The sequence below is a fragment of the Bison bison genome, unplaced genomic scaffold, assembly GCF_000754665.1.
Source record: "Bison bison bison isolate TAMUID 2011002044 unplaced genomic scaffold, Bison_UMD1.0 scf7180017864313, whole genome shotgun sequence".
NCBI lineage: Eukaryota > Metazoa > Chordata > Mammalia > Artiodactyla > Bovidae > Bison > Bison bison.
The window spans coordinates 2,263,153-2,275,937 of NW_011494885.1; the positions used below are offsets into that span (position 1 = coordinate 2,263,153).

At 50.0% G+C, this 12,785-nt stretch overlaps 2 protein-coding genes across 3 annotated transcripts in view; one reads left to right on the forward strand and one right to left on the reverse strand.

The window, feature by feature from the left end:
* VASP (vasodilator-stimulated phosphoprotein) overlaps positions 1-5,471 on the forward strand; it is a 13,206-nt gene extending 7,735 nt beyond the window's left edge. The window contains exons 3-14 of one of the 2 annotated variants that reach the window (XM_010852604.1): positions 2-61; positions 146-311; positions 1,377-1,470; positions 1,961-2,010; positions 2,130-2,371; positions 2,510-2,607; positions 3,138-3,189; positions 3,351-3,387; positions 3,602-3,647; positions 3,801-3,891; positions 4,427-4,484; positions 4,612-5,471. In XM_010852604.1, coding sequence (XP_010850906.1) covers positions 2-61; positions 146-311; positions 1,377-1,470; positions 1,961-2,010; positions 2,130-2,371; positions 2,510-2,607; positions 3,138-3,189; positions 3,351-3,387; positions 3,602-3,647; positions 3,801-3,891; positions 4,427-4,484; positions 4,612-4,649 — 1,032 coding nt within the window. In that variant the 3' untranslated portion in view covers positions 4,650-5,471. Of the gene's footprint in view, position 1; positions 62-145; positions 312-1,376; positions 1,471-1,960; positions 2,011-2,129; positions 2,372-2,506; positions 2,608-3,137; positions 3,190-3,350; positions 3,388-3,601; positions 3,648-3,800; positions 3,892-4,426; positions 4,485-4,611 lie in introns of both variants that reach the window. The other variant, XM_010852603.1, reaches the window with a different exon arrangement.
* Positions 5,472-5,860: 389 nt separating this feature from the next.
* The window catches only part of OPA3 (optic atrophy 3 (autosomal recessive, with chorea and spastic paraplegia)), a 67,065-nt gene continuing 60,140 nt past the window's right edge, over positions 5,861-12,785 (reverse strand). The window contains exon 2 of the mRNA XM_010852605.1: positions 5,861-7,186. Coding sequence (XP_010850907.1) covers positions 6,753-7,186 — 434 coding nt within the window. The 3' untranslated portion in view covers positions 5,861-6,752. The remainder of the gene's footprint in view (positions 7,187-12,785) is intronic.

A 12,785-nucleotide genomic window follows, 5' to 3' on the forward strand; every position in this document is an offset into this window, starting at 1 on the left:
CCCCACCCCCACCGCCAACTCCTTCCGGGTGGTCGGCCGCAAGATGCAGCCGGACCAGCAGGTGAGGCTCCCCTCCTCCTCGCCCCCTCTGCCTGCGGGGCCTCACCACCGCTCACCCACTTCTCCCCTACCCCTCTCCCACCAGGTGGTCATCAACTGTGCCATCGTCCGGGGTGTCAAGTATAACCAGGCCACCCCCAACTTCCACCAGTGGCGCGATGCCCGGCAGGTCTGGGGCCTCAACTTTGGCAGCAAGGAGGATGCCACGCAGTTTGCCAACGGCATGGCCAGCGCCCTAGAGGCCTTGGAAGGTTAGAGACAGCGGGCGGAGGGGACCATTGAGCCCTGCGGTGGGGCCTGGGGCCACCCCTTTACCACTCGGCCTCAGTATACTCATCTGAAAACAGGGCTCATTCACTGCTGCTATGGAGAGTTACTGGGCTGACCAGAAAGCTCATTCAGGTTTTTCCGATGTTACAGAGAAACCCACGTGGATTTTTTTGGCCATCCCAATTCTGTGGGCTCCTCTTTGCCCCAGTTGCACCCACATGTCAAACGCATGGTTCCTAAGAGCCCATTTTGCTCCATGAATTTTTACACTTGCACACTCCTGTGTGACCGCCTCCCAGATCAAGATAGAAATATTTCAGGCCTCCGGGGGGTTTCCTTTGCCCTTTCTCCAGGTAACCATTAGACTGACTGACGTCATTGTCAGTTAGTTTTCAAGCCACAATGTTAAGAAAAAACTTCCAGTTGGTATTTCTTAAACTGGAATGTGCCTGCGAGTCATCTAGGAAAAAATGCAGATTCTGAATCAGGTAGGTGGGCCAAGGCCAGAGCCTCTGTGCTTCCTGCGAGCTCCCTGATGATGCCAAAGTTGACCGGTCCATAAAGAGCGCTTTGAGGAGCAACAGTTTTAGGTGGCGGCTGTGCGTCTAGGTTCGCCGGTTGTCAAATGGTGGAGGCATTTGCTTCCAGGAGCAACTTCAGCGGCAGTCTGAAGCACAAGAAATACACGGGAGCGGGAGGCCTGAGGCTGGGTGAGGAGGGGGCTGTCAGCCTCTTCTGAGCTCTCAGGTAGGGGGTCTGAGCAGCTGTGACGGTGGGTTAAGAGCCTGGATTCTGGAATCTGCCTGAGTTCAAGTCTTGTCCCTGCTAATTCCCATCTGCAGGCCTTGGGGTGGGTGACCCCCTTCTCTGGGCCTTGGCTGTCCTGCCTGTGATCTGGGTATCCTTCCAGTGCCCACCACCTGTCAGCTCAGTCAGGGGAAGCGGGTGCCAACCCTCCTCACAGGGTACCTGGAGGCCCCTCGGGAGCGTGCCAAGGGGTGGGGCTGGCTTCCGTGTGACTCACTAGCCTTTACTCTCACTTCCAGGAGGTGGGCCCCCGCCCCCGCCACCACCTACAGCGCCTCCCACCTGGTCTGCCCAGAATGGCCCCTCGCCAGAGGAGATGGAGCAGCAGAAAAGGTGGGGCCAGTCCCCGGTGGGAAACCCTCCCCCAGCCAGAGTTCTAGGTGGTTCCAGAACCCCTGACGCCTAGAGTTAAGACCTCTCCAACTTTGAATTTTCAGAATGTTCCAACTCCCAGGGGACTAGAAATCCACATCTTTAAGAACCACTCCCCCGCCACTTGGAGTTTGAAAAACTCCTGATGCCCAGAGTTACAGAACCTTTCAAATCTCAGTCCCCTGGACTCAGAGTCCAGAACTGGGTTTTTTAAAGGATCTTGGGCGTTTTGTGATTCCTGATGGTCTGATGACTAGATCGCTCACATCCTGGTCTCACCCTTTCCCTGCCCTCACCACCCCACCCCCGAGCCCTTTCCTGGGCCCCTGGGAGATAGAAGAAATGAGCGGGGCTTAGGAACCAGCCCTGCCGGACACCTCTGAGAGGCAATCCGGGAGGTTGCTGGCCATCTGGGGGCCCTGAGTGATAGCCACTCGCCCTCCCTCCCCAGGCAGCAGCAGTCAGAGCTCATGGAGCGGGAGCGCAGAGCCTCCAACACAGGTGATTGCTCAAATGGCCTCAGGGGTCAGGGGACCGCCCCAGAGGAGGGGGTGGGCCAGCCGGACAACAAAGAATGAAGCTTCTCTCTTAGCACCCCTCCTGTTTTGTTTTTCTTATAGGAGGCCCGCCTGCTCCCTCAGCTGGGGCACCACCACCGCCCCCAGGACCTCCCCCTCCTCCGGGTCCACCCCCACCCCCTGGTCTCTCCTCCTCAGGGGTCTCGGCTGCCACGCAGGGAGCAGGGGGAGGCCCACCCCCGGCACCCCCTCTCCCTACAGCACAAGGCCCCAGTGGTGGAGGGACTGGGGCCCCCAGCCTGGCCTCAGCCATTGCTGGTGCCAAACTCAGGAAAGTTAGCAAGGTGAGGGGTAGGCGCAGTGGGTGTGGGGTGATGGGTTTGATATAATAATGGAATGAGGCCAGAGTTGCCTGGGAGCCTCACAGGAGGGCTGGGAGGCCCCCCCGTAAAGCCCTCTCTTCTCTGTAATTTCTCCAGCAGGAAGAGGCTTCAGCGGGGCCTATGGCCCCCAAAGCTGAGAGCAGTCGAAGCACGGGTGGAGGCCTCATGGAAGAGATGAACGCCATGCTGGCCCGGAGGTGAGCCTGAGCCCAGAGCTCTCAATGGTCGTGGAAAGCTCTCAAAACAAACCCCTCAGCCCAGCAGTTATCACCTGGAGATTCCGGTTCAGTTGGACCAGGTGTGGGGAGGGCTCAGATTCCTGGTTAGTTTGTTTCTTTGGGTGAAAGTTCATCCTTTGATAGCCAGGTTTGAGATATACTGATGGGGACTGCATTCTCCTGAGATGGCTGAGGTTTGCAACCCCCTAGGTAGCCTCTGGAATGTCTGGAACTCAGAATTTTAGGACCTTAGATGACCTAGCCTCAGAAGCTGGGGACTCTGCCCTGACAATTTTGTGATTCCCAAATGCAGGAATCCTAAACGCCACCCCCACCCCCTCATTCGCGAACAGCACCCTCTTTAACTTCTAAAATTAAAATGTGCTTAGCCTTGATGAATTCCAGAAGCCTGCACCCTAGGACCCACTTTTCCAGAACCCTGGGGAAGGGAACTGTTGAGTGGCTGAGAGAGGACAGAAGCCATCTGTTTCTGCCTTTCTCTCCCGCAGAAGGAAAGCCACGCAAGTTGGGGAGAAACCCGCCAAGGATGAATCTGCCAATGTGAGTTAAGGACCCTTCCTGCCTAATACACCTTAGGATATACCATTAGAGTAGGAATATTGGGGCGGGGGCTGTGATAGGGATTGGCTGTGTTTGAAGGTGGAGGAAGAAAAGGAGCAGAATGGCCATGTCTGGCTCGTGACAGTTTTATTTCCCACCAGCAGGAGGAGTCAGACGCCAGAGTCCCAGCCCACAGTGGTGAGTGAGAGCCCAGTCTAATCACAGGAACTACAAGTCCCAGGATGCCCTCTTCTCATATATAACACACCTTCATGGGAAAGTCTGTACAGATAATTCTGGGGATTGTAGTCTGAGATGGTTCTTTGAACGGGGGCTGATGAGGCTCGGGAAGAAAGGCTGAGGCAGGGCATTCCTTGTTCCTGATCTTTTTGACTTATTGTCTGTCCCACAGAATCTGTGCGGAGACCCTGGGAGAAGAACAGCACAACCTTGCCAAGGTGGGCCATCAATACTGGGGCCCTACCCCCAGAAAGAGTCGGACTTGCCAAATTTGCAGGGAGGAACACAGTGTGACCCCTGGAATGGGAGGCAGGGGAGGCAGACCCTCTCTCTAACCTTGTTTCTGCCCCACACCATGCCACCTCTCCCAGGATGAAGTCGTCTTCTTCAGTGACCACTTCCGAGGCCCACCCCGCTACGCCTAGTTCCAGTGACGAGTCAGACCTGGAGAGGGTGAAACAGGTAGGGGAGGGGACTGGGGGTGAGGCTCAGGGGATAGAAAGGAGATCTGGGTCTAGACTCTGCCACTGACCTGCTATGTGATTCTAGAAAAGGCCTTGGAACCCTCAGCTTCCCAGTCTGAAAACTGGAGAAATTGGATCGTGTCAGGGATGACAGACCCCATAACCACCTTGTCCAATGCCCATGACAGACCTTACTAATCTATCACTGCACTCATTCCTGATGAGTATCCAGAATCTTTTTCAGCACACTGGCTGCAGACATTTATCACCAACCAGAGTTGGCAGGAGACTGGAATGTCTTATTTGCCAGCCCTGGTACTGGATGTTCTCCAGTACTTTTTTCTCTGGCTCAGAGGATCCAGAATTCTCCCCTAGAAATCTCAGTCACTTTATGGCCTGGCCAGTGATGTCATAGTGTGTGTGTGATACGGGTCTTGACCCTCCTTCCTCTGGCCCCTCAGTCATTAAACGGGGGATTCACTTCTGCAAGTCCAGGTACTCTTCCTCATTGGTTGTACCCCCATTATTTTCAGGAGCTTCTGGAAGAGGTGAGGAAGGAATTGCAGAAAGTGAAAGAGGAAATAATTGAAGGTGAGGTGTTTTCCTTTTTAAACATGTATTTATTTTGGAGGCATGGTGTCCCTTGGAAAGCCCTTGTTTTGGAAGGGAGAAGGGGAAGAGGCTCTGCCCCTGACCTCTGCCCACTGTTTCTTTCCAGCCTTTGTTCAGGAGCTGAGGAAGCGGGGTGCCCCCTGACCACAGGGCCCCAGAAAATCCAGTTTCTCCTTTCCGCACACCCCCTCCGCCTGTCACCCTGCTTTCCCTGCCTCAACTCGACTTGGAATTGGCTGAAGTCTACACAGGAATGCATCTTCCCCACTCCCTATGTCACTTGGAAAATTCCAAGGGGGTGTGGCTTCCCCAGCACCACGCCCACACCCATATTGGCTGCTGATTGGCTGGGGAAGCCCCCACCCTTTGTTCCCTTTGGTCCTTCCCCTCTGCCATCCCCTTGGGGCTGGTTCCTCTGCTGGGGATGTACCAAGTAACCCCACAGTAAGGGGGAAGGAAGGAGGGAATTTCACATTCCCTTGTAGATTCACTTTAACGCTTAATGCCTTTGAAGTTTTGTTTTTTAAGAAAAAAAAGTATATATATATATATATATTTAGGTTTGTTGCGGGGGGAGGAAATTTTTTTTTCTCTTTGGTTTTGATAAAATGGGATGTGGGAGTTTTTAAATGCTGTGCCCCTGGCTTGTCCCATTTGGGACAGCTGTGTAAGGAGGGTTGTCCCACCAGGCTGGGGGTGCCTCCCCTTACCCCAGGGACCGACCTCCCTTCCCTCTGGCTCCTTCCCCTTTTCTATGAGGAATTAAGATGCTGTAACTTTTTGGAACCTCAGTTTTTTGGTTTTTTATTTGGGTAGGTTTTGGGGTCTAGGCCATTTTTACCCCCTGGGGATAAACAAGATAAGGGGGAAAGGAATAGGGGAGGAAACCTCTCCTCTTACCTTCACCTTTAGCTTCTTGGAAATGGGCCCCTGTGGAATAAATCTGCCAGTTTTTATAAATGCTAAGATTTCTGGCGTCATTTGAATGGCTGCTCTCATGAGGATGGGCATGTCCCTCCCTCCCTCAGTAATCCACCTTCCCTCACTTTCCTCCTTCCCACCGGAACCTGCTCCTCTGCCCCCTCTTGCTTCCCGGTGCCCCTCAACAGGCAGCTTCCTTAGTCCTTTCCACCCAGCCCTAAAGAAAGCCAAGGGCATCCCTCATTGACCGTTTGCCCTTGGGCCAGACCCTTGGGTTCTCCTGGACCTCAGTGTCTCGGTCTGGGAAAGGACTCAAAGGATGACTCAGGCAGGGCTCCTCCCACCGGGAACCCTTCCAGCTTCTACTTTTAGTGAGCCTTGTACCCATTTGGCAGATGTACATTATGGTTTTCAAGACACTTTCTTAAGATAACTTTTTCCCCCCAGAGCTCCTTTAATTATTATAATATTTACAGTCTTAAAAAGTAGAATTCAGGAATCAGAGGTCATACACACCCCCTTCAGTGGTTCATTGGGTGGGCAGGGGGTAGGTGAGGTAGGTAACAGCCTGGTGGAATTATTCCATTCTGTTGGAGGTAGGGAACTTCAGGGCTGAGGGGCAGACTTCAGTGGCAGAAGACTTTGCATGAAGGTGGGTGGTAACTGAGTGTCCAGTTCAAAGGCAGGAAGTAAGGGGGAATCCCTGAGTACTCTGAAGGGCAGATTTGGCTGGAGGAAAGGGTGGAAGGGGAGATCCACTTAAAGAGGGGAGGACCCCAGTCAGGATACCAGTGGTGGACTAAATACAGGAGACACAGAGTGACTCAGAAGAGCTGATGCATGCCAAGATCCATCCTATTCCTAATCCCCTAAATGAGTGAGGTAGATGGAAGGTCATGGGGTCAGGAAGTCCATCAGAGGTTTCTATATTTCCACTACAATGTTCTGTACCAGTGGAGAAGCGGGAAAAGGTAGATGGGGGTCCCAGGAAGAGGACCACTCCTCAGGTAGGTTGAAGATGAGAGTGATAAAATGAGAGATGGTGTAGTGGTGGGTGGGTGGGGTCCAATGGAAGACACCGCTTCTCCATTCCAAAGTGCTAAACCAGTGGAGTAGGGGGTGGAGGTTTGGGCTGGAACGCTTCACCAGTGGATGGGGGAGTCCCAGTAGAAGGTACCCCTCACTGGGCAGGTTAGTAGGGAGGTGACCAAAGGCCTGGTTGGATCAACCCCTGTCCAGGATCCCGACTGCCCCTAAAGGGGCCTGGTGGTATTAGGTGGGCTGGTTCAGGGAGGGATAGTGCAGACAGACATACCAGCCCAGACTTCAGTCCTGTCCGAGACCTGGGTCTGGCGGCCCCTCATCCCTTGGTGTGGGCTCTTCCTGGGGCGCCGGCGGCAGGTCCTGGACGCAGAGCCGGGCGCGCACCTCTCGCATCTGCGCCTGCAGCTCCTCCAGGGCGCCCAGCGGCGGCGCCGCCTGCACCTGCGCCTGCAGGGCCTCCAGCACCAGCGCCAGGTGGTCCACCTCGTCCCGCATCGCGTCCCAGGCGGCGAGCTGCTCTCCCTCCTTGCGACGCTGTTGCGTCTTTTGTCGCGAGTACTCCAGCACCAGGCAGCCGCAGGCCACCAAGAAGATGGTGGCCTCGCCCAGCAGCTCGGCGCCCAGCTCCGCAGCTGCCTCCTCGTTCAACGGCTTGATGGTTTCCGCATTGAAGCCCATGAGGCGCATCTTGGCCCGCATCTCGACCCAGTGGTACACTGCAGGGGAAGAGAGGGGTCGGGGATCTTGGCTGGGACCGCAAGCCCTGCCCCTCGATGCTCAGTGTTCCTGTCGGAACAATGGGGACGCAGCGGCCAGAATCGCGAGCGCTAGTGGGAAATGGGCGCCTTAACCAAGACTGGCGCCGGGCCTCGCAGTTACCTGACCAGAAGTGGCCTTGAGGGCATTATTTTGAAAACGTCCAGAAGGTTCTGGTTAACTACTGCAGATGAGAATTGCTGCCCTGGAGGGGAGGTCCAGGGTGTGGGGCAGCATCTCTAGGGGGAGGTGAGTGGTCATAAGTCCAGGGCAGGTGTAAACCTTGCTCCTGCCCCACCCCCAACCCACCAGCCAGGCTCCTTCCCTCTCCCCAAAGGTGGAGCTGATGGTGATGCACTCCATCCGGAAGTGAGTTCAGTGTGGGGTTTGGGGCTTTGTACAGAGCTCAGGGCTGGGGCTCCTGCTCTAATGCCAACTTCTTCCTTATCTGATCACTTGTGTGAACAAGAGTTATCACCATTGTCCTTGTTTGTCAATGCAAGAGTGGCCTAGAGTTGATATTTAAGCCTGAATCCCTGCAGTAATAATTAATACTCATCCATTGATACAAGAACTGATGGGGAAAATAAGGTTCCTTGGGCTCATTAAGGGATGAATTTCTGAAAACATTTATACTTGACCCTTGCCAACCATCCTCCGCAGCAATCAGGCTGACCTAATAAGGCTTTTGTTGTTGTTGTTGTTTTTTTGCCTTTAAGTTAGAAGAATAACATGCACGTGGTGGGGGGGATCATTTAGATCACACAGAAGTGAGTAAATTGTAAGACAAAAGTCCATCTTTCCACCTCCAGTTTTGGTCCTCCTAGTCCTCAAAGGTTAACCACTTTTTTTTTTTTTGGTCACACTCTGACTGGCGGATCTCAGTTTCCTGACCAGGCATTGAACCCAGGCCACATCAACGAAAGCATGGAATCCTAATCATCTGACCACCAGGGAACTCCAAAGGTTGACCGCTTTTGATCTTTTTCTGTTAACATTTGTTAAGCAAAACATGATAAGGACTAGCCGTAAAGAAAAAGTTTGACACACTGGAATGCTCTGAAATTCATTCCTGTTTGATGCCCCAGAGGGCAATTCCCTGGCAATCTAGTAGTTAAGACTCCATGCATCCAATGCTTCGGGTCCTGGTCTGATCCCTGGTGGGGGAACTAAGTTTCCACATGCTGACCCAATGTGATCAAAAAAGAAAAAAAGGGGGGGAAAAGACATAAGCAAGAGAAAGAAAAGGCAAGTTCCAGACTTGGAGAAGCCATTTGCACCATACCTATCTGACAAATAACTCAGATTCAGGATATGCAAAGACCTCCTGGGGATCAATAAGAGCATGTGAGACCAGTCAATAGAAAAAGACTTGAATCACCTAAGAGGAGAACTAAATGGCCACTCTGTGTGTGTGTGTGTGTGTGTGTGTGTGTGTGTGTGTGTGTGTGTTAGTCTCTCAGCCATATCTGACTCTGAGACCCCATGGACTGTACTCTGCCAGGCTCCTCTGTCCCTGGGATTTCCCTGGCAGAATACTGGAGTGGGTTGCCATTCCCTTCTCCAGGGAATCTTTCTGACCCAGGGATGGAACCCAGGTCTTTTGCATTGCAGGCAGATTTTTTACCATATGAGCCACTAGGGAAGCCCACTAGACACGTTAAAAAAAAAAAAAGCTGACCTCTATTACACATCAAGGAAATACTAATTAAAATCACAAAGAGAAAGCCCTATAAACCCCCCAGAATAGCTGAAATGAAAACACCAAACATCCTGAAGTGAAGTGAAAGTCACTCAGTCGTGTCCAATTCTTTGGGATCCCATGGACTATATTGTCCATGAAATTCTCCAGGCCAGAATACTGGAGTGGGTAACCTTTCCCTTCTCCAGGGGATCTTCCCAACCCAGGAATCGAACTGGGGTCTCCTGCATTGCAGGCGGATTCTTTACCAGCTGAACTATGACGGAAGCCTGTTTCTACATATCCTAAGTGCTGCTTAAGACAAACTGCAGTCAGACTCCAAGGAGGTCATTGAGGACACACACCCACTCAGGCAGCTGGTTGGCAGTGGACTACTAAATTTAGCATCCAATCCTGATAAACCAGCAATTCCGCTCCTGGGTGGACACCCACCAAAACCTGTCACATGTTCTCCGAAAGACATGTCCCTGCATGTTCATCTCAGTGCTATGAATAAAGGACCCAAGACAATTTGAATGCCCACCCATAACTGCAGGATTCGTTAAAAAAAAATGTACACAGTGAAACACTCAACAGCAGTGAGAACAAGTGAAGCATGACAACATACAGCAAACTGAATAGTGTTGAATGAAAGAGGCCGCACAAGCGTACACTGCTGTGTGATTTCCTTTATGTAACAACCCCCAAGAGGCAACCTCCACCCACAGAGTCACAAGTCAGGAGAGTGGCTACCCTTGGCAGGCTTAGTGACCGGAAGGGGGACATGGGAGGCTTTCTAGGGGGCTGGTTATGTTGTTTCCTATTCTTTCTGTGAGTTTATCAAACTGGACACTTAGGATTTGTATACTTTGCTTTAGGTATATTATAATCCAGTTAAAATTTTTCATAACCCAAATGAATCAGTGTTGTCCAGCCACCTTCCTGATCTCTCCCAAGTGAGTTTCACTTGCAACATCTGGAGGAGCCCAGAGAAATGCCACTGTCCGGTGCCCTGCCCTTCATCAGTCTATTCCTCCCTGTTGCCTGTGGGGGATCAGACTCGGCCTTGGCCACCTGTCAGATGAGCCTGAGACATCTAAGTTCAAGGTGCCCTGACTGCCTATTTAATCCTCTTCCAGTTGGGAAATTGTACAGGCCCCTCCCAAGAGGAATCCCAGTCTTATGATGTCCTCCAGGCTTCTGCTTGTGTGCAGGGAGCAGGGAGAAGGGTTGTGATGGAACCATGAATTCTTTACTCTCCCTGATGTCTGTTAGAAGGCAAAATGGATTCAGAACCCAGGCCTGAGAAATTCCAGTCCCTCACTCAAAATGGGAGGGCAAGGGGCATGACTATGGCTTGTGTTAAAGGGACTCAAATACACATTCCTTTCTCTCTCTCTTTTTTTTTAACATTTGTAATTGTATTATTTTTTTAAAACTTTAAACTTTTTATTTTGTATTGGGGCATAGCTGATTAACAATGGTGTGACAGTTTCAGGTGAACAGAGAAGGGACTCAACCATACATGGATACGCATGTATCCATTCTCCCCTATACCCACCTCTATCCAGGCTGGCACAAAGCACTGAGTAGAGTTCCCTGTGCTATACAGCAGGTCCGTGTTGGTTATCCATTTTGAATATAGCAGAACACGCATTCCTTTCTTGTTTAAAAAACAAAATTTGTTGAGCAGTTAAGACAGTTTTTTTTTTTGGCCAAGCAGCATGTGGGATCTTAGTTCCTCAACCAGGGATCTAAAATGTGTCCCCTGCATTGAAAACACAGAGTCTTAACCACTGGGTCACCTGAAAGTCCCCAAGAGAGTCTTTATAATATACTTTTATTATATGATTTGAACCACAAGTTTTAAAATTTTTCAAATTCCACATGTCAATTACCTCCACAAATCTAGACAGTTCCTTAAAGGTAAAGGCTCTAAAGGGAATCTCAGCCTGAAATTGAGGAGGATTTTATGTCACCATCTATAAATGCAGCTATGGTTATCAAGCACAGTAGTTAAAACAAAAAAATGGTGAAATCACTCACGTTTGCTTCCCTAACAGTGTCTTATATTCCCAAGCATATTTTTGCCAACTTAGTAACACTTCAGAGTTATTTCATTACTAATAAATAAATCTCATAATTTGCAAAGGAGCTTTATATATTTCAACACACAAGAATCTCCCAAACATAACACAGAGAGAAGAAACGCAAGTTCCAATAGATACAAACAGTGTGAAAAAAACAAGAATGTGCACTGACTGTGGACACACATATGTTTAGGAAAAGGAAAATCTCACATGGAGTAACTAACACTCAGCAACTTCAGGACAGATGAGGGAGGAAGCAGGAAGAAAAGAGGCTTTTTAATGTTATCTCCTAAAAACGGGGGAAAAACCCAAAGCAAGTAGGGCAAAATGTTCATCTCTGTTAATCCCAAGTGGTAGGTACATGGGTGTTTGTTACATTATTTTCTCTATGTCTGCAATACGTAATGATTAAAAGTAAAAGATTACAGACTTCCCTGGTGGTCCAGTGGCTAAGACTCTGAGCTCCCAGTGCAAGGGCTAGGGTTTGATCCCTGGTCAAGGAACTAGATCCCGCATGCTGTGGCCAAATAAATAAATAAAAATATATAAAAAGTAAAAGAGTATTTCCAAAAAACACCCAATTATATATATATATATATACATATATATATATATATATATTTGCCACTTGGGGGCAGGCGAAGAGATTTTGATGAATGCACAGTGATAGAAATCAGGTCACTGGTTCCCTGAGGGCAGGGGTGGCCAGAGGGATGGACCGAAAAAAAAATACAAGGAAATCTGGAGGATGATGGAAATATTTTTAGTGGTAGTGATTTCATGGCAAATACCCATGATAAACCCATCACAGTGAACACTTAAAATAAGCACAGTTTATTGCATGTAAGTTATACCTCAAAAATGTTGTTAAATAAAAAAGGAAGTTTACATTTTATACGATTATGAAAGTGAGAAGGCAAGCCACAGACTGGGAGAAAATATTTGCAAATCATATATTTGATGAAGGACTTGTTCCAGAACACATAACGAGCTCTTAAAACTCAACAACAGGAAGATAAATAATCCAGTTAAAATGGGGGAAAGATTTGAACAGACACTTCAGATAAGATCAGATCAGTTGCTCAGTTGTGTCCGACTCTTTGCGACCCCAGGAATCGCAGCACGCCAGGCCTCCCTGTCCATCACCAACTCCCGGAGTTCACTCAGACTCACGTCCATCGAGTCAGAGATGCCATCCAGACATTTCATCCTCTGTCATCCCCTTCTCCTCCTGCCCCCAATCCCTCCCAGCATTAGAGTCTTTTCCAATGAGTCAATTCTTCGCATGAGGTGGCCAAAGTACTGGAGTTTCAGCTTCAGCATCAGTCCTTCCAAAGAAATCCCAGGGCTGATCTCCTTCAGAATGGACTGGTTGGATCTCCTTGCAGTCCAAGGGACTCTCAAGAGTCTCCTGCAACACCACAGTTCAAAAGCATCAATTCTTCAGCGCTCAGCCTTCTTCACAGCCCGACTCTCACATCCATACATGACCACAGGAAAAACCATAGCCTTGACTAGACGAACCTTTGTTGGCAAAGTAATGTCTCTGCTTTTGAATATGCTATCTAGGTTGGTCATAACTTTCTTTCCAAGGAGTAAGCGTCTTTTAATTTCATGGCTGCAGTCACCATCTGTAGTGATTTTGGAGCCCAGAAAAATGAAGTCTGACACTGCTTCCACTGTTTCCCCATCTATTTCCCATGAAGTGGTGGGACCGGATGCCATGATCTTCGTTTTCTGAATGTTGAGCTTTAAGCCAACTTTTTCACTCTCCACTTTCACTTTCAT